This window comes from Callorhinus ursinus, unplaced genomic scaffold, assembly GCF_003265705.2.
Source record: "Callorhinus ursinus isolate GAN/ISIS: 27379988/994484 unplaced genomic scaffold, GSC_fseal_2.0 scaffold296, whole genome shotgun sequence".
In the NCBI taxonomy this organism is placed as follows: Eukaryota; Metazoa; Chordata; class Mammalia; order Carnivora; family Otariidae; genus Callorhinus; species Callorhinus ursinus.
In genome coordinates, this window is record NW_027397351.1 from 10,327 (window position 1) to 35,577 (window position 25,251).

At 41.9% G+C, this 25,251-nt stretch overlaps 1 protein-coding gene across 1 annotated transcript in view; it reads left to right on the forward strand.

Moving 5' to 3' along the window:
* Positions 1-1,831: 1,831 nt before the first annotated feature.
* The window catches only part of FMO5 (flavin containing dimethylaniline monoxygenase 5), a 29,206-nt gene continuing 5,786 nt past the window's right edge, over positions 1,832-25,251 (forward strand). The window contains exons 1-5 of the mRNA XM_025860068.2: positions 1,832-2,004; positions 15,405-15,593; positions 18,018-18,180; positions 18,980-19,122; positions 21,957-22,156. Coding sequence (XP_025715853.2) covers positions 1,870-2,004; positions 15,405-15,593; positions 18,018-18,180; positions 18,980-19,122; positions 21,957-22,156 — 830 coding nt within the window. The 5' untranslated portion in view covers positions 1,832-1,869. The remainder of the gene's footprint in view (positions 2,005-15,404; positions 15,594-18,017; positions 18,181-18,979; positions 19,123-21,956; positions 22,157-25,251) is intronic.

The window sequence follows — 25,251 nt, forward strand, 5'->3', positions numbered from 1 at the left end:
AGTATTCACCTGTTTTCTTCTATCTAGGCATCTGTAGTACATTCAAAATTATCCAGTTTACGAATAACTCATTTATAAGTTAAACTGCCTGGTTTGCATCCCTGCCTTTCCACTTACTGGGAGGATGGGGGTGATGATAGTACTTGCCTCATTGGGTTGCTGAGAGATTACATGGGTTCATTCCCATCCGGTTTTTTGAACGGTACAAGGTGAGCCCTTGAGAAATGATCATTACTGGCCTATGAAGAATACTTTGGAAACCCTGGACTGACATTACTGAGATCAAACCATCATGAGCCAAGTTGGCTAAGGAAGTAAGTAGAAGGTAAACAAATAGATGGCATCAGCCACTGCTTAGTTCTCCAAAAACTCCTCACATATGTCAAAACAGACTGGTGGGTTGGATGGGCCCTGATTCTGACTCCGTGTGTGATATCCTACATCCATTACACTGGCCTCTTCTGCATGATCTTATATTTGAAAAAATTAAGTTCCATTTTTAAAGTGGACATTAAAAACATAAAATTTGACATTTTATGTTTTTAATTACTGATGTAACTGTGTGAGAGAAAGCACTTAAAAAAAAGATTTATTTGAGAGAGAGAAAGAGAGCAAGACAGCAAGTGGGGAGGGGCAGAGGGAGAGGGAGAGAAGCAACTCCCTAAACCGGAGCCCTAGGCGGGGCTGAATCTCCCGGGCCTGAGATCCTGACTCCAGCCAAAATGGAGACCCCACACTTAAGCAGCTGAGCCACCCAGGTGCCCTGAGAAAACACTTTAAAAAAAACAAATTTACTTATTTGAGTAAAAGAGCACACACAGGGGCCGAGGGAGAAGCAGACTGCCCTACTGAGCAGAAAGCCCAATGCAGGGCTGCAACCGAGGATCTTGAGATGCTGATTTGCCCCAAAGGCAGACACTTAACAACTCAGCCAACCAGGTAGATGCTCCTTTAGGTGGGAAACGTGATCCATTTCTCACTGAACTGCAGCGGCCCGTTTAGTGCACAGGTATTTTAAGTAAATTTCTACCAGCAACCTGGAACCAAAGAGCCCATCTGTGAAGTGGGAGTGGGGTGGTGAGGAGGGATGAGGCTCCGGGATCTGTTTTAACACATCCTGAAAGGTAGGTGTTCTCCACTGAAGCTTTTAGAGCAAGACTTGCTTTGAGGTTATTGCTAGTTTCCCCTTCACCAGGAGGAGTTTGTCACTTTAAGGCAGATACAAAGAAGTTAAAAGTGGATGTGGAGAGGGCTGGGATGGAAACACAGGGTTGCTGTGTCTCTATAGAGACAGTGGTTGAGCCTCCGGGCAACTACAATCCAAAACAGAGGTCGTTGGATTTATTTTCGGCTCAAAGCGGGTTTGGCTCACGTAATATTCTCGCTGGAAGAGGGAGTGAGTGCCCCTGAGCTGCAGGGCTTTGGCTGGAAGGAGGTGGAGAGGAATAATTACTCCCCATTGGCTGTTGGCTGTTTGCACTTTGTTGGTTTATCTTTCTTCCTCAACAGCCAAAATGCAGTGCAGGCTCTGGATGGCAGCTGAAGGATTCCCCAGGCAATACAGGAAAGGCAGTGAGTTAGGCTGCCACATCAGGGCTCTCAGCTGGAGGTCTTGTGGACGCAGGGCTCCCATATCCCTTTCGCAGCAATTCCCTATGCCCCGGGAGACAGCAGAATCTGGCTTCTCCTAAAGCACCTGTTGTCGCAGCATTTATTGGGAGGATGCCATGGCCAAGATCTTTCTTCCCTGAAATGTGTTCACTGAGGTGTGCTTTGTGTCGTTTGTTTGTTTGTTTGTTTGTTTGTTTGTTTGTTTGTTTGTTTTGGACACGTTACATTGGTCTAGCCTGGTAAAGATATCCGGAGACCATGACCAAGAAAAGCATTGCAGTGATTGGGGGAGGTGTGAGTGGACTCTCCTCTATCAAGTGCTGCCTGGAAGAAGGCCTGGAGCCAGTCTGCTTTGAAAGGACTGATGACATTGGAGGGCTCTGGAGGTTCCAGGTAAGTCTCCTGGTTCTTCAGTACTTGGAACCCGCACTGAAACTAGGCGTCCAGCAATGTTAGTGTGCAACCTCAGGAGCATCCCAGGTGTAATCTGAAACTGGTCCCCTTCATGGAGGGCAGAGAGAGACCCAAGGAAAAGGCGGGCCACTCCAGGGTGGCATTTGGCAAGTTTAAATAAGCAAGGGAACTTACATATGAGGCGTGTCCTGGGCAGCAGCAAGACAAGTACATCTCCACACCTGCTATATGTTAACTGGATTCAATCAGTACCATGCACATGGTCTCAGCACCACATCACTAGCAAGGCCAGCAAGATGTACAAGATGTACAAGTCTCTGAAGGTCCAGCTCCTGGGTAACGTTGGGGCACAGCCTCTTGATGACTTCCCCCCAGTATGCCACCTCTCCTGACCAGCTTTTACAATGTCACACAGCCCCCTCTTCTATGCTGTCCCCTGAGCAGTCAGCAAGGGGGTTCGCTATCATGGAGGTGGCCCATTTGGTGTCTTTCTGTCTGCATGGGAGGCAGATACCACGGTAAAAGTGTAGGCACATGCAAAAGAAAACACAGATTAAGGTAATGATTTCCAAAACAATTTTTTTTTCCCACCAGGGAACCCAGGCTCCGAACCACTGATTGATTAAGTTCCCTGGCTGGGGGGTTGGCTCACTCACGGTGTTCACTTATGTTCTCATATGATTTCGTAAAGGTGATACATAAGCAGACTCATCAGGTATGAACACGCAGCATTCTGTTTGGATAATGGCACAGGTGCCTCTTTCTGAGGCAAAAATAATGTCCAAAGCCATTCTATTTTGGAGGACAGCTCTTCCCACTAGAGCTATTGCAGTATTCAGTAAGGACAAGGTTTGTTGGTTATCATTTAATGCTTGCTGGGTGAATTTAGTAAGGGCTTCCATATGTACTATAACATCCACCGGGCCAATGGAGGAAACAAAGACAGCGGCTGTAGTCCGTGTCAGTGAAAACACAGCGTGTCCATCTAGCCTTGAGGTGAGGGAAATTGGCAAGTATTGTTTCCACGGGTGTGGGGAACTCTCCCCTATGCCCAGGGAAAACTCAGGGTGCAGTGGTCCAACCACCCAGGTGGGAACCACGGCCAAAATTTTGTTCCACACAACCAGTAGGCCCCTTTTCGGACTACCCGATAAATACCTGGGTGGTGCAACCAGTTACTACCAAACTAGTCATTCTCCTTTAATATGGCAGAGTGACTGACCACACAGTTCCAGTGACATCCCTCCTATATTCCCAGTAGAGTTGTGTTCTGTTTCGAATGACTTTTCTCTCCTCCCAACGTAGGGGTGCCTGGGTGTTCAAATGTCCATAAACCCATCCCAAATCTGGCTCGACGGTGGTATTTCTAGGACCCTTCCAGTGAGCAGGTTAATGGGCTGCCTGTGTAGTCTGACAGACAGGAAAAGAAGACCCATGCCCAGTGTTACTGGTACTCTGTGCCCCAGGCCAGGTTTCTGGATCAGTGTTGGTAAGATCAGATGAACCAAGAATGCTAGTCCTAATTTGTTCTTCCTTAATGTACGGCTTTAGGGCCTCTCAGTGTTTTTCTTGGAGGGGTGATTCTCACCATGGCAATCCTGAGGAGCTGGAGACGGGCAGCTTCCCACATAGCCATCAGTTGGATTGATTTCTTTGTTGGACATAGGGGTGAGCCCACCGTAGAAAGGAATTTCTGTCAGGTGCCCATCGTGTACCTGGACAGCAAAGGAGCAGCAGAGTCTCAGGTCAAACAGATATTTAGTAGGAACTTGTATGGGGAGATGTTCCTCTGTTACAAGAATGACAAGGACTGATCTTTAGACGTTAGGGTGGTTGCAGTTTTAGGAATTGGACCAGGTCACGTATACCACGTATACCAGGTTGGCCAGGCGAGGCAGCACTGTCAGGTGTGAGAGGGACTGGGGTGGGATATGCCTGACCAGGACACCCATCCTCTCCCCCTCTCTCGATGGTACATATTCCATTGCAGGTATAGTATGTTTCAACAAGTCTAGCTTGTAGCAGGACAATGGGATCCGAGTGCGAAGTAACTCACCCATCCCAGCAGAATTTACCATTGCAAATCCCAGTAGATAATGCCCTTCTCAGGGTCTGGTGTTCTCAACAGCACAGCATGCTCATCTTGGTGAGAGTTGGGGCAATGGCTGGGTTCCACAACTTCCACACCTTTACAGTATCGAGGGCCTTAGGAGGAGTCCCCAGTCTGGCATATGGGGTAATTAGGACTTATTGGTTGATCATGCAAATGTGTTAAAGTCTGGGACAGTACTTTCGTCTACTTGGCCAAAATGGATTCACCTGTTAGTAATTTCATCTCCTTTTATTTCCTTTCTACCAACCCTGCTACTCGGGGGGCTCTAGGGGAGCTGGAGCCTCCATTCACTATCATGACTGTTGCCCAGCCTTGCACATCATGACCTTTGAAATGGGACCACCCCGTCATGTCTACTGATGAGGGTATCCATACATGGTACTCAGCTTCTATAACCCCCTAACGGTGGCAGCCTGGTTTGCACATTCACAGAGAAAGCTTGGGTTAGGCCAGGTGCTGTGTCCACACAAACCAGGGTATACGTATAACCTTCATTCGGGGAGACTGAGGCAATAGAATCAATTTGCCAATACCCCCCTGGTTGAGAACACCAGATTCCTTTGGTAATCGCCTTTGGCATCGGTTATAACACACAGGACATGCTGTTACTGAGTTAATTTGAGTCCCTGTAGTTCAAGGGTGACACGAGCTAAGGTATCACCTTCCTGATTGCCAGGGGATGTCAGTGCTTTATGAGCAGGGACCTAGAAAACAGTGAGTTCTACTTCAGGCTCTTATAGGGGAACCCAAATATCTTTCCACATATCCTGATACTCACAAGGGCTCATTCACGATCATGCACCCCTTGGCTTCCCAATGTCCAAGCCGTAGGTTTCATCCCTTTAGAACGGCCCAATTGTCAGTGCAAAAGGTTAACAAAGGAGTAACAGCCAGAACTCATGAATCACCAGCCAAGCGGTTCTGAGTTCAGCCCACTGGTTACTCTACTCTGTTCCTGTTTCCAGCCCAGATGGGGTAAGTTTTGGGCAAAATAGTGACTGTAGTCCTCTTGAAGGGATTGCCCTGACTACACCCAGGTGTATACTGGGCGTCAGCTAGAATTTCCCCACTCCCTCCCTACAGGCTACAGGGACACAGCAGGTATAGGGGCAGGGGCATCTGGAGGATCTACATCCTCCACAGGTCCTAGCAGCACCTGCATTTCTAGTAGACTGGTGGACCGGGAGCACCTCTGCTGCAAATAGGCATGTCACTTAATCACCGTGGAAATTTGAGCTACGGCAGAAGTGGGTAAATGGAACGTATTCTCATCCCATCTCTTGATGGGCAGGGAAGTTCTTACCACAGTGTGCTCTGTTCCTTAGTGAGAGGCTTAATCTGGAAGGGTGCTCTGTGCGGGTTAGGCAGGTTTTTGGTCTCTTGCCAGAGCTGAGACCAAAATCCTAGGAGTACTCTCTCCTTCTCTTATTTCAGGTACTGCTGCCCAGCCCATATATTCCAGAGTCACAGACCCATCTAATTCAAATGGTAGTCCTGCTTGGGAGATGCCCAGAACTATAACCTGCTTTACTAGTATTTTGGCCTTTTCAGAGGCAGCTTGCTGCTCTGATCCCCAGTCCTACATGTGCCCTTTCTTTACCAGGTGGTATAAGGAATGGGGACACTGTGCCAGGTGGGCAATAAGAGTCCTCCCAAGTCTCTAAATCCTTGCAAAGGCTGGCATTTCATTCACCTTCTTAGGGATTGGGTAGCCTTGCACCTTATCGACCACAGCTTCTGGGACAACACAAGTCTCATCTGACCAGAGAGCTCCCTTGACCCTGAGTTTTTTGTGGGTTCACTGCCCATCCTCTCTCTCACACAGGCTCCAGCAAAGCCTCCAGGGATTGCCTCCAGCAGAGGCAAATCTTCCCATGTTAACATATCATCAATGTAATGGACCCATTTTAGTGATGTGGGCAAGGAAAACAGGGCAGGTCTCAGGCTACCATCCCATGAAATATTTTGGGGCTGTGCACGGCGCCTTAGGGACTCACTCGAAAGACCCAGGTGCCTCTCCCTTGTCAATGCAAACTGGTCTTGTGACTCAGTGGTCAGGGATATACTGAAAAAAGGCATTTGCTAAGTCCAGCACAGCACAGTACACTCCTAGGACTCTGGCCAAGGTATCTAAGATGGTGGCAATGTTGGGCACAGCTGCATGGATTGGGAAGAGACTACCTTGTTCAGTTCTCGGTAGTGTGCTGTCATCCACCATGAGTGATCTGACGTTTTTACTGGACATTCGGTGCAGTTTTGGACTGCTTATCCTTATGCCCCCCAAGCAATTTATATTGACAGTTACCACTGTACAGGGATGACAGGCTTACTGATTCCCAGTTAATGTTTGCCCGCAGTACTGATTTGGTTACCCAGAGGTGGAATTCACCAATGGAGATTTGCCCAAGGGCAGGGGAAGGGGTGAGGAGCCTCCAATTGCCTGAGTGCAGTCAACCGGTGGTCATGTCCTCTTGATGACCTCCTCCAGCAATGAGACATTTTATCTTGTGTCAGGAAATATGATGGGCTTAACAGTGATGAAACTTGCTAGAATCCAGCCTGCTGCCCTCTTCTCAGCAGCCGTCACCTCAGGTTCTATTCAGGTTCTTCCTCACGCTCTCCTCCCCCCGCCCCAGGCTAGGAGCAAAATAGGACACAGGTATCACTTGTTTGTACTTTACTGATGTCTGTGGAAATAAAAATGGCACAGAGATCATTTTCACTTAATGAGTTTTGTGGCTATCTGAAAGAGGGTAAACAATCTTGGTGGGGGGGGCACAGTGAGGGTGGAGTGTAACAAGATAGCAAACCTAAGAAAATGTAATGTGGTTAGGAAATTTAAGGTGGTTGCTCCTGGTCTGCATTAATAAGTAAGTGATCTAGAACACTTGCTTACAACTCCTTCCAGGGATCCCCTTTTCTGTCCTCTCTGACCTTACCGTCTTTTCTTTCCTTTTTCCTCCCACCCTCCCTCCCTTCTCTCTTTTCTTCCTTTCTTTTTCTTTCTTTTCTTTTCTTTCCTTTTCTTTACTTTCTTTATCTTTCTCTCTTTCTCTTTCCTTTCTTTTTTCTTTCTTTCTTTCTTCTCTTTGAATTCCAGATCAATTTAAATAATTCTCTAATAATCCTAGTCCTCAAACAGAATATAAATTCTGGCGCTCTTCTTTGTTTTGAACTTTTCTTTCACTTGAAAAATCCAATTTAGTTCAAAGGCCTGTCTTCAGAAGAGGGCAGAGGGCAACTGCAACTGGTATTTCTTACCCTTGCATTGTATTCAGTTTTTTAAATTGAGTTATTAATATGTACATCCAGCCCTGCAACTTGTCACTAAGTTTAGTTATCATCTACTTAAAAGATAATTAAGCTACTTACATGCCAAAGAATATCAACCTCCTTTACTCATCTTCAAAGAGGCAGGCATTCACTGGGTTTGCTTTTAAACTCACTTCCTAAACCAGTGAATGGTATTAAGGTGTCCAGGTGTGTCTCATATTTCCTACACACAAACACAGTGTTGATCGGTCACTTACAAATGGCTTCATAGTAGGGCACCTGGATGGTTCAATAGGTCGAGCTTCTGACTCTTGATTTCAGCTCAGGTCATGTTCTCAGGGTCGTGAGATGGAGCCCCACGTTGGGCTCTGTGCTCAGCATGGAGTCTGCTTGAGATTCTCTCTCCCTCTCCCTCTGCCCCTCCCACTCATGCACTCACTCTTTCTCTAAAATACATACATACGTACATACACACACATCCATCCATACATACATACATACATGGCTTCATAGCATTCCTTAGCTGAAAAACACTGCAGTCCTTTTGCGCCTTGGCTCTGTCTTGGGGAACTAACTCTTATTTGACAATAGTTCTTACTCAGACCTAGACTGACTATCCTCTAGTGGAACCCCCATGCCTTAGTCTTGGGCATGAACTGAAAAGGCTGTTAATTAGTGTTTGGTAATTAAGAGAAAATTATGCTTTTGAATCCAGCCACAACATAGTATATAAGTTTTTTGTTTTTTTAAAGATTTTATTTATTTATTTGAGAGAGAGAGAGAGAGACAGCAAGAGAGGGAACACAGGCACGGGGAGTAGGAGAGGGAGAAACAGGCTTCCCGCGGAGCAGGGAGCCCGATGCGGGGCGCGATCCCAGGACCCTGGGATCAAGACCTGAGCCGAAGGCAGACGCTTAACGACTGAGCCACCCAGGCGCCCCCATAGTATGTAAGTTAAGCGCACAGCCTGTGTTCAAATCCTAGGTCTGTACCTACTAGCAGTGTGACCTTGAGGAGAATCATTAGACCTCTGTGTACCTCTGTTTTCTTATCTTTGAGAAGGAGATAATAGTAGCACCCATTTCATGGAGTTATTGTGGGGGTTAAGTGAATGGATAATTATGTCAACAGTAATAACAGTGCCAGGTGTACAGTAAGTACCAGATGTCATCGTTATTGTTATTCAGTAGGCCTGGAGTGGGGCCCATGCATCTGGTTGGTGTCTTTGGTAAGCGTCCTAGCCAGGTTTACCAGTTACTTATCAGGCAATGCAATCAGGTCAGGTCCCCATTCTACCTGATTATCAGGTTTCTGGCATTTACCTGCAAAGTGGTTTAGACTTGTTCTCTGTTAAAGACTTAACCTGGGATTTTTCCTGAGTATCCACCTGGCAAAATTTCAGCACCTATGAACTGCTTCCTTGAAAATCAAGAAGCTATATTTTGTCATAACTCTCTGACTTCTGTTAAGACCACCTACATCTGTGTCCATTATATTACATATCATATGGAATACATTTTACACACACATGTATATACATACATACACATGTGCACACCCACACCATTATATTTCTAGAGCCAAGTGTGATGTCTGGCACCTGTTAGGTGCCAAATATATTTATGTCTTATAAATAAATCCTTGAGAAGCAATTCAGGGGCTGCTTAAAATGCTTGTGGAAAGAAGGACCTTCATTCTCACACATTCCACAGTTACGCATTTGTGGATCCTGAGGTATTGTAAACATTCATTAATTTTGGATTAAATATGTTTTACATGCCGATGCTGTTTTCCTCAAGAATTTCCTCTGAGACCTGCTTCCCTACCACCCCCTGGTTGGTTTGTTATTTGGAGTGCTGCTCTCCCCCACTTCTCTAACTCTTCTGTAATTCACTGGGGGTTTCATACATGGGATCATCCCAAGCACTTTGGAATTCCACCATTGCTGCCAGGTGTCCCATAAGACAATGGGGCCTCAGGGCTGCCCTTTTCTTTTTCTTGTGACAGGTCCTAGGGATCCAGTATACATCCATATTTTTATTCTCAGGTACCATCACTTGCATTTTCCTATCTCTCTTCCTCTTTCTCTGTTCCACCTGCCAAACAGGAGCATATGATTTACTCTCCCACTTGCCTCCTTATTATTGTTGAATACTTTCCAGTAGTAATTATTTATAAGTTCTCAAGACATTTTTTCATAAGTCTCAAGACATAATTTCAATCAATTCTTGGTCTCCTCATTAACATTAGATCAGACTGATGGTGGAAAGTAGGTGCTAAGGTATCATTTTGATTTTTCATACTTTAACATTACTTTATGAGTGAAATAGCTTTAAAATGATAAACCCCTTATGAATGCTGAGGATTTAATAAGGATCTAATGCTGGAAATTTTTTTTAAGATTCTTTAGTCAATCTGAAATTTAAAATCCTTAAAGCATACCAAAGCAGTGCTTCTCAGACTTTAATGTGCATATGAATCACTGGTGATTTGTGCCAAAATGTCCGTTCTGACTGATTAATCTGGAGTGCTGCCAAGATTCTGCATTTCTGATAAACCCCTATGTACGTCGATGCTGATGACCTGAGAACTACATTTCCAGTAGCAAAGCTCTAAAGAGTATATGTAGGGGCACCTGGCTGGCTCAGTCGGTAGAGCGTGCGACTCTTAACCTCAGGGTTGTACGTTGGAGCCCCACGTCGGGTGTAGAGATTACTTAAAAATAAAATCTTTAAAAAAAAGTATATATAATATAAAAAAGTAATATAAAAAAGATACCAAGTGGATACAATATGCTATAAAATTAAAACAAAATAAAATATAAATTAAGTAATAAACACCCTTAGATGAATAGGTTTTTAACTCTCTCCCCTCCAAAAAAATAAAAGACGAATGAATGCAAAAACACTTAGAAGAGGGTAGACAGCAGTGGTTCTCAGCACTGACGGTACTTTTGAAGAATCATCTGGGGAACTTTAACAAATACTGATGTCAGGCCATTTAGAAGTTCTGGTGTTATTGGCCTGTGATGCCAATAAAACTCTCCACCACTTATTTCTAATGTGCAGCCGGTGTGGAGACCTTGGCCCTATAGTTTTTAACCCCAGCTTTCCAGTTGATAAATGAGGATGACGTGGCATCTTTAAAACAAAATCAGGAATGGTATATTGAACTTTGGACTTTGTTAGACGATGTCGAAATAAAGGTAAACTCCTGCCGCTGTCTTCAAGCATTTTGCAATTTAGCTAAGAATGTGTGGAGAAAAGACTTTTGAGGTTGATGGGATGAACTCTGGTGCCCTGAGCTTTCTGGGGCCAGCACACTACCTCTTACCAGCAGATCTCACCTTGTCTGCATATTAGACAAGGAGCAATTAAAACAGGGTCTCTGGGAGTAGGGACCAGGCCTTAGTGTTTTTTAGAGTTCCCCAGATTATTCCAATGTGCAGACAAGGTTGAGAACAGTCCTAAGAGAGCTTCTGTCCCATGGAATTCTGAGTTTCTCAAAGGAACAGAAGAGCAACACTGCCCCATTCTCTTTTCTTGTATGAACTACCTGTTCACATGTGTGAGTCATGTGCTTAGGCAGGAAATACAATCAAGGTACATTTGTAGAGGGCAGATGTATTAATTATGGTAGGAAAATTTAAAACCCCAGCTCAACAGCTTCTTTTTCCACTCACTGATCCGATATTGCTCTGTTCCCACTCTCTTTTATAAAAAGCAGTGGTTTAACACTGTGGTAAACCCTACCTGGGGTCCAGTCAGGAGTCTGGAATAGCTTGATGTCTTTGTTTTTAAGATTTTATTTATTTATTCATGAGAGACAGAAAGACAGAGAGGCAGAGGGAGAAGCAGGCTCCCCACGGAGCAGGTAGCCCAATGCAGGGCTTGATCCCAGGACCCTGGGATCACGATCTGAGCGGGAGGCAGAAGCTGAACAGACTGAGCCACCCAGGTGCCCCTTGATGGTTTTTGTGGACATAAGAAAACACTTTGCTGTGTTAGTGACATGAAAAAGAATATAAATATATGAGTTTTGTCACAGGGGTAGGATCTGTGATGCATTTAGCTCTGTGAGCCCGACTGACCTGCTCTAGAAAGCATGGTTCTACTCCTTATACTAAACTTAGAATTAGTATTTTTGTATTCTTTGGGCAAATACCTCGTAGTGCAATTGCTGGGTCATAGGGTAGTTCTATTTTTAACCTTTTGGGGAACCTCCATACTATTTTCCCCAAATAGCCAAAGCAACCTTGAAAATGAAAAGCAAAGCTGGAGGCATCACAATTCCAGATTTCAAGTTATATTACAAAGTTGTAGTAATCAAAAGAGTGTGGTCCTGGCACAACAAATAGACACAGAGATCACTAGATCAGAATAGAAAACCCAGAAAGGGACCCACAACTATATGGGCAATTAATCTTCGACAAAGCAGGAAAGGATATCCAATGGAAAAAAGTCTCGTCAACAACTGGTGTTGGGAAAACTGGACAGCAACATGTAAAAGAATGAAACTGGGTCAGTTTCTTACAGTACACATAAAAACAAATTAAAAATGGAATAAAGACCTAAACGTGAGACATGAAACCATAAAAATCCCAGAGGAGAACACAGGCAGCAACCTCTTTGACATAGGCCATAGCAATTTCTTTCTAGATACGTCTCCTAAGGCAAAGGAAACAAGAGCAAAAATAGACTATGGGGACTTCATCAAAATAAAAAGCTTCTGCACAGCAAAGGAAACAATCAATAAAACTAAAAGGCAGCCTATGGAAAGGGAGAAGATATTTGCAAATGATATATCTGATAAAGGGTTAGTATCCCAAACCTATAAAGAACTTATCAAACTCAACACCCGAAAAACAAATAATCCAATGAAAAAGTGGGCTGAAGACATGAATAGACATTTTTCCAAAGAAGACCTATAGATGGCCAACAGACACATGAAAAGATGCTCAACATCACTGATCATCAGGGAAATACAAAACTGTAATGAGATATCACCTCACACCTGTCAGAATGGCTAAAACCAACAACACAAGAAATAACAGGTATTAGCCCGGATGTGTACAAAGGGGAACCCTCTTGCACTGTTGGTGGGAATGCAGTCTGGTACAGCCACTATTCCTTTTCTTGTCTTATTACATCAACTAGGATTTCTAGTACAGTGTTGAACAGGAATGGTGAGAGAGGACATCTTTGCCTTGTTCCCAATTTTAAGGGGGAAACTGTCCATTTTCTCACATTAAGTTATGTTAGCTGTGGGTATTTTGTAGATTTTTTTTTAAATCAAATTGAAGAATTTTTTTTCTATTCTTAGTTTGCTGAAGGTTTTTCTTTTTTAAATCATGAAGGGGTGTTGTATAAACAACATTTGAACAAAAACAAAAGAAAAATACTACCTCATTAATAAATCAATTTGTTTTTCCTATTTTCAAGTTCTATTGGCTTAAAATAAATAAAATATACTCAGAGAGAACCATCTGACGGGGGAGAGGTTATACAATGCACAATTATGTAAACATGGGTAAATATAGGTAGTATACTATTGCCCCATGCTGACATAATTTTATATATTTGATAGTGAGAATGTGAATTTGATTTTGTAACATTAATTTTTTTTTTTTACCAAAAGGTATATTATAAGTCATTTTCAATGTTCTTACATAGATTTGAAAATTACAGTTTAGGTGTCTCCAAACTCATTCTCCATAATTCAGTCATGAATTTATTTCAAAGCACTTATTGAACATCCACTCTATATCAGGCACTGTGTTGATGATAGAGACACAAAGAAGAATAAGATATACATCCTATTCTCAGGTACCTCACGGTCATAGAAACATATACAGGATAATACAGTGTTAAGTTTAAGTTGCCTTTGAGAGCTTGGATATGAATGGGACATCTAACTCTGTGGGGAAAACAGAAAAGTCTTCTTCAAAGAAGTGCCATTTGATGTGACTTTTGAATGATAGGAAATTTCCAAATGGAGAAGCAGTAATATGTACTTTTAAAGTTGTGAAAGGGCCGCCCACTTGCACCCCACTTCAGATACCAGTCACAAATCCGGGTTATTACTGATACAACTGACCAACTGCCTATAAATCAGAGGTTCCCATGACCCCCTCTTTGGGTTTGATTAATTTGCTATAGTGGCTCACAGAACTCAGGAAACCCATTTACTCACTAGATTACCAGTTTATTATAAAAGGATATAACTTATAACAGCCAAATGGAAGAAATGCATAGGACAAGGTATGGGGACAAGACACAGAGCTTCTGTGCTCTTTCTGAGTGCTCTAACTAACTCTCCCCATATTTCCTCAGCTTCACCAATCTGGAAGCTCCCCAAACCCCATCCTTGTGCGTTTTTATGGAAGCTTCATTATGTAGGCATGGTTGATGAAATTATTAAATCATGGCCATTGCAATTTATTCAACTTCCAGCCTCTCTCCCCTCCTCAAAGGTCGGTGGTGGGGGTGGGGGTGGGACTGAAAGTTCCAGCCCTCTAATCACTTTGTTGACTCCTCTTTTTTTTTTTTTTTTTTTAATTGAGAGAGAGGGGGAGAGTGTGTGTGGTGGTGGTGGTGGGGTGGGGGGAGGCAGAAGGAGAGGGAGAGAAGAATCTCAAGCAGACTCCCTGCTCAGCAGGGGTGTCCAACATGGGGCTCAATCTCACAACCCTGAGATCACTACCTGAGCCAAAATCAAGAGTGGAATGCTTGACTGAGCCACCCAGGCTCCCCTTAGTTGGCTCCTTTGGCAATCAGCCCCTATCCTTAAGTGGTTTCCCAAAGTCCCTTCATTAACACAACAAAAGACATCTTTATCATTCTTAACACTTAGGAAATTCCCAGGGTTTGGGGAGCTATGAGTCAGGAACTGTAGGCAAGTCCACATGTATATGCAAAATATATACAAAGACCAAATACATACGAGAGATATCTTTTTGGTCGTCTGAATGACCAAACATGTTTTTCTTATAAGTCACAGTATCACAGGCACTTAGCTTATTTCTTTTCTATAAATAACGCTATCATTAACATCATTTAATGTAACTTTGTCTACTATGCTGAATATTTCTTAAAAAGCTAAGTAAGTTTCAAGGGTTTTCATATACTTGCCACATTGCTCTCCAGAAAACATTGTATTAACTTCACTCTCTCCAGCATAAATTCCCATTTCATAAGTTTCTGTTTCTGCTAACACCGAGTAATAGTCTTTTAAATGAGTAAAAAATATTGTATGGTGACTACCATGACATCATAAAATTAGAAAAAATAAAAAATAAATGAGTAAAAAAATGAGGTCATAGGGGAACATATGCGGGACAGAATAGAAGTTAGTACAATGTTTCCTGGAGCACAGTCTTGCCAGAGTACAACAACCCTTGAAACTCATCTAGGCTTTGAAATATATAAAATATTTATAAGACTATTATTCAGATGAGCAGTTCTCACTTGGGAGTCTCATGTCATTGCAATTAGGTGACAACTGAAACTGTATATCTGCTGTGGTCTCTTTGTTCACATGTTTAGAACTTCAGCTGGGATAAACCAAATTTCTGGGGGCTGGCTACACATCTCTGTATCCCAGACATTCTCCTCACGTGTCTGACTTGGGCTTACTCACAGAATGGTGACTTAAGGTAGTTGGACTTCTTACATATCTGCTGACTTCCACCAGATCAAGCTTTCTAAGAGAGAGGGCAGAAACTGCAAGAGTACTTAGGACTGACTTGGAAGCTATCCAGGTATCATGCCAACTGCATGCTGTTGGTCTAAAGCAAGTCACAAAGACAACTCAGATTCAAAGGGAAGAGACTACACAAGGGCACAAATACTGGGAGACGTGGAGGGGTGTGTGTGTCTATATAACTTTTTTTAATTGGCATTTCTTTCAGAAAACTTTTTCAAATGTTTACTGACTGTTAATAAACCATGAAGTTAATTCTCAAGTTGCTATGAATGCTTCTTATTTAATGCAGGAAAATCCTGAAGAAGGAAGGGCCAGTATTTACAAATCAGTGATCATCAACACATCTAAGGAGATGATGTGCTTCAGTGACTATCCCATCCCAGATCATTATCCTAACTTCATGCCCAACTCCCAGGTCCTCAAGTATTTCCGGATGTATGCCAAAGAATTTGATCTTCTAAAGTATATTCGCTTTAAGGTAGGGAATTTTCTGGGTGTCTCTGTGTTTGAAGTTGTTTGTAAAATAAATGAAGATTGTGGCTTAATTTACCCGTGCCTATGTGTAAAGACTGGCTTAATATGCCCATGTATCTATCCTATCCAGAAAAAGACTCCATTCTTTTGTCTTCTCTGTGCCTGTCTCTGTCCATGGAAAGGCCCTTTTTCTATATATTTTGGCTGCAGATCCTAGAAGCCACCTGCCAGAATGTTTTCATTCCTTCACTTTATGCTATTTGATTGCAATAAAACAAATGAGGGCAAGTGTTTTCCTGGTTACGGAGGGGAACTGACGGGTATGGAAACTTCTGGGTCCATCACAGCTTATCTGCTGCTGCTTAGCCCTTTTATACCTTCTGAAGTACTTGCCAGTGCATTTTTTTTTAATTTAAATTCAATCAGCCAACATATCCTTAGTCTCAAGTGTAGTGTTCAACAATTTATCCGTTGCGTGTAACACCCATTGCTCATCAGATCACACCAATGCATTATTTTTATGTGATCACAAACTAGTGAAGCAGTTATTGGGAAGTTATTGAGGAAGCCAAGAAATTAACTCTGGTGTAGAGGGAAGAACACTAATTGGGGAACAAAAACTTGAGTTCTACTCTTTGCTCTATCACTAATCAACTTGTGGCTTCAGACAAGTAAGTTCCTCAACTTTGACGTCTCTTGTTCTCTTGTTTGTAAAAATTTTCTTGTTGGTAAAACAAGATGATTATATCAGATCAGTTCAATGGTTCCTTCCTGTTGTTAAGTCTTCCTTGATTTTTCTATCATCATTTTTTTCAAAGATTTTATTTTATTTATTCATGAGAGACAGAGAGAGAGGGAGAAGCAGGCTCCCCATGGAACAGGGAGCACGATGCAGGACTTGTTCCCAGGACCCCAGGATCACAACCTGAGCCAAAGGCAGACGCTTAACCGACTGAGCCACCTAGGAGCCCGATTTTTCTATCATCTTTAACCATGGCCATAGAAGAACACATATTTCTGGGGGCTGGCAAAAAGCCTAAATATTCTACATTCTTTTTCCCCTTGTGATGAGAAGTATTCGGATCTACTCTCTTAACAACTTTCAAATATGCCATACAGCAGTATTGTCAATAGTCGTCACGTTGTACATTATTATATCCGCAGTGCTTATTTATCTTATAACTGGAATTTTGTACCTCTTGACCTTCTGCATCCAATTCCCCACTCCCACCTCCCTTCTGCCTTCTGATCGTTCTGCTAAATCATCACTTTCTCTATTTAACAAGGATAATAAACTGGTAATATCCAGTGACAACTTCCAAAGTAAGTCTTTTATAGTTCAGTGACTTCCCTTGTTGTTAAACACATTTAACAAGTTTGTTGCCACACTAATCGGTGGAGACACAAAGACCGAAAGAAGCCAATGATTTCATAGCCTAGTTAAGAAGATAAAAGAATGAAGAAAAAAATTTCTATAAATTTAATGAAAGTAAAGAGTTACAGGGTAATAAATGCCTTAGAGATTTATATATTGTTAGCTCAGAGGAAGGGTGCGTAACCCATCAGGGCATGAGACAATAGGCATCAGGGAAGTTTTTTTTAGAGGAGATAATATGGAAGCTAAATGTTGAAAGGTAAGTAGGAATCTGCCAAATGAAGAAATAAAAGATGACCCATGCAGAGGCACAAGCCTGTGTAAAAGCAAGAACCTTAAAGAGAAGAACTCTAAATAGTGCAGGATGGCTAGGTTCTACCGATACGGTATCTCTAGGAGTCCACCAAGACATTGCGGTCAGAGACCCTAGAACCACATAGGAATACACTCTTAATGTTTCCTTAGGCTGGACAGAAAAACCCATTTTTTTAAACCTAAAAATTATACCACTGACTATCCCATCTTGCAGCCTCTTTCTTTATAATCACTTGTAAAATTGGCATTTATGGGAGCCAAAGAGAGGATCATTGACTCAGTCACGAGTTTAAGCCTAGACAGTGAGAACAGGACTTGGGATAAAAAGATACCAGAGGGTCCCAGGATGTCTGGGGGTCAGGAGAGGAGTAGGCATTTAGTGCATGGAGTGCCTTAGAAGCACAGGAGAAACCTACGTTCTGTTCACGCGTCTCGTGACATCTTAGGGCATGGTCTAAGAGAACGAGTAATTTGCACTTTTCTAGAAGCAGAGGAGAGTGCATTATTAACCTGCCAACTATTTTATTTAGCCTGTCTCATGGGAGTTTTCTCACTCTGACCACAGCCCCGGACAAAGAAGTTCTTATGTGTGGAATATGAAAATCAAATATCGCTGCATGAGCTCTATTATGTGATATTAGCCCTTTGTGTAACACTCTGCAAGGAGAGTCATGTCAGGGAAGATGTCCACTGTATTGGCTGTGGTTAGTCTCCTGGAGCTATCACTTTTCTTTTCAGACCACTGTGTGCAGTGTGAAGAAGCGGCCTGATTTCTCCACTTCAGGCCAATGGGAGGTATTCACAGAATCTGAAGGGGAAAAGGAGGTAAATGTCTTTGATGGAGTCATGGTTTGCACTGGCCATCACACCGATGCTCACTTACCCTTGGAAAGCTTTCCTGGTGAGTAGCCTACAAGGAAGGAAACCCTTGAGCCATGCCTGTGAGCTGATCTCTGAGGAAATGGGAGGATTGTGGCCTGAGTCATTCCTACCTAAGCATGAGAAGAAGTTTATCCTAATTCTACATGTTTCCCTGAAAGATGTTGGGGCAACTTTGATTACTGCCATTTGGGAGGTAACAATAACATTAATTTTGGAGACTAGAGAAGAATTAGAGGGCTCTTTCTTTGGTTTCCCCACAACCTTAGTTTTTCTAAGGAGCAAAAGAAAGAACATGGAGTTGATCCGTATTAGGTTGAATAAAGACTTTTTCAGCAATCAAGGAAACAAACAAATACTGAGTTTCTAAGGAAGAAATGAAAACTTAAGGAATTCAATTATAGATTTTGACCTGGATTTTCATTTTGAAAAAAACAACACAAAAAAAGCACTCTAGTATACTCTAGAGTATATGAAACCATAAGTACTCCAATTGAAAGGGGAGTAGGTATTTAAATATGAAAAGACAAAAGAGAAAGGAGGTTTTCTGCAGCAGTTTGGACTTGGGAGTCTACAAGTCCAAAATACAAGCAGATCCTGAGTTAAGCAGACTATCCCTGGTAAGGAAGTCACAAGGTCTGCTCTGAGACTGTGAGAAAAGAAAATAGGCAAAAATATTCAGAAAGGCAAGCATGCAGCTGAGTAAAGGGAGAACAGATGGAGGTGTGTGCTTAAACTCTACCCACTGCCAGCAAAGTGAATGGTTTGGCAAATGATAGCAGATAAGCCTCATCCAATAATTCTTTTCCCTTCTCTTGCAGGAATTGAGAAGTTCAAAGGACAGTACTTCCATAGCCGAGACTATAAGAATCCAGATATTTTCACTGGAAAGAGAGTCGTCATAATTGGCATTGGGAATTCTGGAGGGGATCTGGCTGTGGAAATTTCCCACACAGCCAAGCAGGTTTGAATCAGTAAATTATTTACTTTGCTTCATCAAGGAAGCAGTATGTAGCCCCAACATGGAGTATGAATGCCTCTGCACATAGCCCATCCGTGCCAATGGCAAACACAGGGCTTGGCTCCGTTGCCTCAGTTGGCAACATTATGACGATGATATGATGGAGCCAGTGTTCCCTGTTAGATTCCCATCATTCCTGTTGACCTCACACTAAAGAATCCCAATTATCTCAATCAGCTGTCTCTTCTGAGTATGCCTCTGACTTTGAAGACCAAGCAGTTGCCTGGGGAGCTTGGTCAAATTCAGCATTCATAGTATTGGCCTTGTTTAGGCTAGCGGAAGTGCCACACTCTCATATGAAGGAAAGCACACTGGTTCAGCGGAAGGCTTTGCACTCAGAGGATGGTGGGGAATTTTCCTCTTCACTCCCCAAATGGAAAATAGAAACAGTCTAATCTTTCCAAAGACAACATGGATATTGGTATGAAAAGCATCCATGCTGTAGCATGTGCAAGGAGTTCACCCCAGCCTTGGCATACAGTTAGGTATCAGAATGACATTCACTCTAAAGCAATTTCTGTGTCCTAGAGTTTTTTGTTTTGTTTTGTTTTTTAGGTTCCAGATTTGCACTCCAGTGTTAAAAAAGAAAAAAGACCTGAACTGTTTTGGTTTTTGTAGCATAGATTTTGTGCTGGAAATAAAATGACTTCATTATAAACTCCTAGAAAAAGACATGTCATTTTATATCTTGTTATTCATGCCTGTATTGAATAAATTTATTGGCAATAGGTAAGTTTCTGGTCATTTTCCAGTAACTTAAATTAAGCTGTGTTTATCCACAAATATGTTTAAAATCTTTTTAAAATAGAAGTTTAAGGCCACGACTTTGTTAAGTGACCTTTACCCAGAAAATCCATTCAATAACACTTCTCAGTATTATCCCCATCTATTGCCACAAAAGTAATTTCATATGTTGCCCTATAAATTAATTCAACAAGCTTGATCAGGAAATAGGTATATAAACAAAAAAGGGTAAAAATTTTTATAGGTGTTATGATGAAAGAGTGTGTAAAGTATTTGATGGGGACCCAAAGCATGAGTCTTCTTTAATATCACTGGCTTGTCACATGGTCAGTTATAAGGGAGCTGGGCCTTCCATACACTGAGGAACTGCAGATTGCCAAAGGAAACATCCAGAGTGGATGGAGATAAGGTGGCTGTGTCTGAGAAGGCCTGGGGACAACACACTGTACAACCATGTCTGCACGGCAGGGCTGACACCAGCACACCCATTCTGTGAAGAGAAAACACCCATTTCTTATAAAACAACGTTACTTACATTTTTTTCATATAAATCCAGGCTTGTAAATACGGTGTTTGCTTAAAACAAGGTATACATGGAAAACTGAAATGAGAAGTATGATGAAAGCCATTAAGCATTTATTGAATGTTTACTATATGCCCCACCCTTTGCAGGTGGTGCACTATTCTCACAACAGCCTTGGGATGTATTATTTTCACTACTTTATACACAGGGAATCTGTTAATTGAGACGCTGAGCATTTACTCGCATACTTATATAACAAAAGTGATACAGACTTGCACACAAAGCTGTGTGATTCCTAAGACCGTGCATGCTCTTCCAACTGTGCTTAATCATCAGACTGTGTAAGGTTACCATCAGTGAGAATGTAGGAGTGAAGTACATTATTATCCCTCTGTAGCCTGGTCACCTTTTTATATGAGAGTTTATAGACAAAAGACCATGGAGCGGGTACTTATTATGTACCTTACAATTCTGGAAACTATCTCCAGAGAGTTTTGTAGAGAAAGTGATACTTTCACCAGGTAATTGAATGTCAAAACTTTATCAGCTCTGAACACGGACCGTAGCGAGCAGAGAACACCTAAAGACTGACCAGCTTCCTGTTGTTCTACTAGTGATCTGCAGTTTTTCCATTAAATAATCAATGAAACACTTCTTCAAGGACAGGCTTTGGGGTCATCAGACCTGGGTTGGAAATTCAGCTCTACCACTTAATAACTGTATGATTTCAGGCAAGCTATTCATTTTCTCCATGCCTCTCATCCGTAAAATGGGGATAATAATACCCACTTCAAGAGGCTGTTGTATTGATTAAGTAAGAATATAGATTAAAGGACCTGGCACAGTGAGTTACAGGTCACAATTCTCAATAAATAGAAGCAATGATGATGTGTTGGGGAGACTGAAAGATATCTATGCTGTACCTCCCAGCCTGGAGGAAAAGGTTTTGCAGAGACAGAAGTGTAAAAAATTTAATATCAGTATAAATGATAAATAACAGGGGTTTTTGGTAATAATGCAAATAATGTCAAAGGCAAAAGAGACTGAGGATTATAGATTAAATGGTGTCCAGTTGCTTTCAGTTCTACTGCTCCCCGATTTTAAAAGAGCTGGGCAGGTTAAGTGCTAGAGAAGTTCAAAGCAGGGAGAAGAATTATCAGGCAGAATGGTCAGTGGCGTCTTATGGAGGAAGGCACACTTATCTGGATCTTAACAATAAATAGGCTTTGGAGAATTAAGAAAATAAGTGGCTTTTCAAGGAGGCATAATGACATTAAACAGAAATGCAGTGGTGACTGAGAGAAAGACACGTTCTTGGTCAGTGAGTGTACTAATTTCATTGTGTTCTTAGTGTTTAAAAAGGTAAATTGCAGGAAATAAAAAAAAAATTGCGCAGGGACTAAAAAGACCGAGAAATGAGTTTGAACTTAGTCTTGAAGAGAGTGGGGTGCTATTAAAGGATTATGAGCAGAGAATGAGAAATGCAAACAATTTTTCCCCCATGCCCCAGGTTTTCCTCAGCACCAGGAGAGGGTCTTGGATCCTGAATCGTGTATCCGACTATGGATATCCTTTTGATGTGTTATTCTCTTCTCGATATAAACATTTTCTTTCGAAGATTTGTGGTCAGTCATTAGTAAACAGTTTTTTGGAGAAAAAGATGAACCAAAGGTTTGACCACGAGATGTTTGGCCTAAAGCCTAAACACAGGTATGTTACCACGATGGGAGTGGGGCAGTGATGCCCAAGGCGCAGGAATAAGGACTGTTCACACAGGCTAACCACAGAGCTACTTCTACCCATACATTAAGAAAATCCACCGATCTGAGATCAGATTTCTACCTTGCGCCTTATAGAAGTCCAAGATCTACTGTAATCTGTAATCTTCAGCCTATGATTCTCCTTGGCATTAACCATTTGATCACTTCCTCAGATATAAGTTCTTTTTACACACTACCCAGTAACAACCAAATGGTAGCAGATGGCAGTGTATAATATAATTCACTCGTTCATCCCACAAACACTGAGCACCAGTTATGAGCCAAGCATTATGCTGCACATGAGAATACAGAGACTAAAGACCTAATAGTAATACTAGTACAAATAATAACACCTTACTTTTCTGAGGACTTATTATAAGACAAGCACGTTGCTAAATGAGTTCCATGTATGATCTCATTTAATGCTCACAACAACCCTATAGGTTAGAAGTATTTTTTTTAACCTCTATTTTGCAAAACTGACACCTAGAGAAACTAATTCGTCTGAGGTCACACAGGAAATAAATGTCAGACTCGAGAAATGGATCTTACCTTAAGTACTCTAAGGAGAAGACAGGCAAGAGAGCATGATAAATGCATGGAGTGTTCTGGGGGTATGAACTATGGGAGACCTCACACAGTCAAGGAGACAGACTGTGAAAGCATTTCTAGAGGCTGATTTTAAATGCTTTTTTCCAACTCTTCATTTTTTTTAAACGTTCAGATTTACTTACTCCAAAATAGTAAGTACAATGAGTACCCATGTACCTTTCACTTAGATTCACCTATCAACAGTTTGCTACATTTGCCTTCTCTCTCTCCCTCTCTCTGAAAATAGATAATTCCCCACATATACAGCATCCATCCATCCATAAATGCATACGTACATATTTTTCCTGAACCATTTGAGAGTAAGTCACAGTCACTAAGACACTTTGCCCTACATTCTAGGCATTCTCCCACATAAACGTAACAGAGTGCCCACACAGGAAAGTCAGCATTGATAAAATAGTTTTATACATACAATCTAATATATCACATACTCATATTTTCTAAATTTTCCCCAAAATATTATTTACAGCTCTCTTATTTTTAAATCTAGGATCCTTTCAGGTATTACCCAATTGCATTTAATTGTCAGGTCTCTTTAGTCTCTCTTCATCCGAAATAATTTACCATTTTTTGACACAGGCTTTTTTGAAAGAATTGAGCCAACTGTTTTATAGAAAATCTCTAAATTTGGACTCACATACTTGTCCTACCTTTATTATAATCTGGTTAAGCATTTTGGCAGAAATACTCATAGGTTATGTTGTACCTTCTAGGTGGATGACACCAGCATCCACATCATATTAATTTCTCCCGTATTAATGAGGTTAAATTTGATCACTTGGATAAGGTGGCACCTACCAGGTTTCTCCTCTGTAAAGATGTTGTCCCTTTGATCAGTGGGGTGATGCTTTGAGACTGTGTTCTTTCACTCATTTATTTCACCCAGTTATGGAAACCGTAGCATCCATAACTTTGGTGGTTACAAAATTAATTGAGGCTTTATGGAATAATAGGAGCTAGCCAAGTAAGGAGGGAAAGGAAGTTGCATTCTAATTCTAACTACAAGGTCTTAGAATAGTGAAAAATACATTTTGCTCTGGGACTTGCATGTCGTCTGGTTTGGTCAGACTGTAATAAAATGGCAAAGGTGAAAGAGTGATTGAGCACATCTCCAGCCTCACCAGACAGGTATATTAAAACCTCTGTGGGGCGCCTGGGTGGCTCAGTCGTTAAGCGTGTGCCTTCGGCTCAGGTCATGATCCCAGGGTCCTGGGATCGCGCCCCGCATCGGGCCCCCCGCTCGGCGGGAAGGCCGCTTCTCCCTCTCCCACTCCGCCTGCTCCGCCTCTCTCGCTGTGTCTCTCTCTGTCAAATAAATACATAAAACATTTAGAAAAAGAAAAAAAAAAACCTTTGTATACTCTGCTAACTAAAACATTTGGAATCAAGAGTCCAGAGGCATTGAAAGATTTCAAGCAAGTGAGTGACCTAATAATAAATACATTTTGGAACAACCACTCCAAAACTGATGTAGGAGATAGACTGAAGGGGGATGGAGCAGGAGGCCCTACAGACAATTGTAATGGTCTAGGTAAGATAGAAAACAGAAAACACTACTCTGGAGATACTAAGTGGAGAAAGGGAAAAGCCTGTGTGACCAGACAGAAGACTCAAGTTCTGTGGCTTAGGCAACTATGTAGATGGTGGTACTGTTTGTGAAAAGCAGTAAGCTCAGAGAGAAAGATGAAATCCTGAGGTCAGAATAAGAACAGAACCTGTACCTAAACTCTAAAGGTTAGAATCAAAGCGTAACTAAATGCAACAGACCAGTAACAGTAATGCCATGTTCCTGAGACTTGGCCATCTCTGTCTGAACATGATGTGCTGAGAATTCCCAGAGCCTATTAACCCAAGGGCCCAGGGATCCAGACTGATTTTTGGAGAGGTCCAAGACACTAGAAACCCTAATTTTTTTTGTGGGGGGGGACAGTCTTTATCCTATGCCTTCTCTACGAAAATAGTACTTAGGAGGCCCAGAGGCTCCCAAGGAATTCATGGAAAACCATTTTGACATACATTCTAAAATCCTAGTCTGTGTAACCTTGGGCAAGCCACTTCTGTAGGCCTCAATCTCCTCATCTCTAAACTTGGATAATGACACCTGTCCTGCCTCCTTCATTGGGTTTGTGTGAGACTCCAATAAGTGAATGTATAGAGAATCAATTTATAAGTATAAATCCCTATATACAGGTCATTTGAAAATGATGGTTTAATTCTAGCTCTTGGGCCTTTGAAACTAGAAATGAGACTCAATAGAATGCAGATAGTCCAGTTCTCCAGACCTACTGATCTGTGGATAGAATCTATGGGCCTGTGGCCTTATCATATCACTGAGGATATTACTACTATTCCTTGAGAAACCATATATACACTCTTCAAATAAGACCATTCTTCTTTTACTTCTCCAATGTCTTCTTTCTTTTTATTTTATTT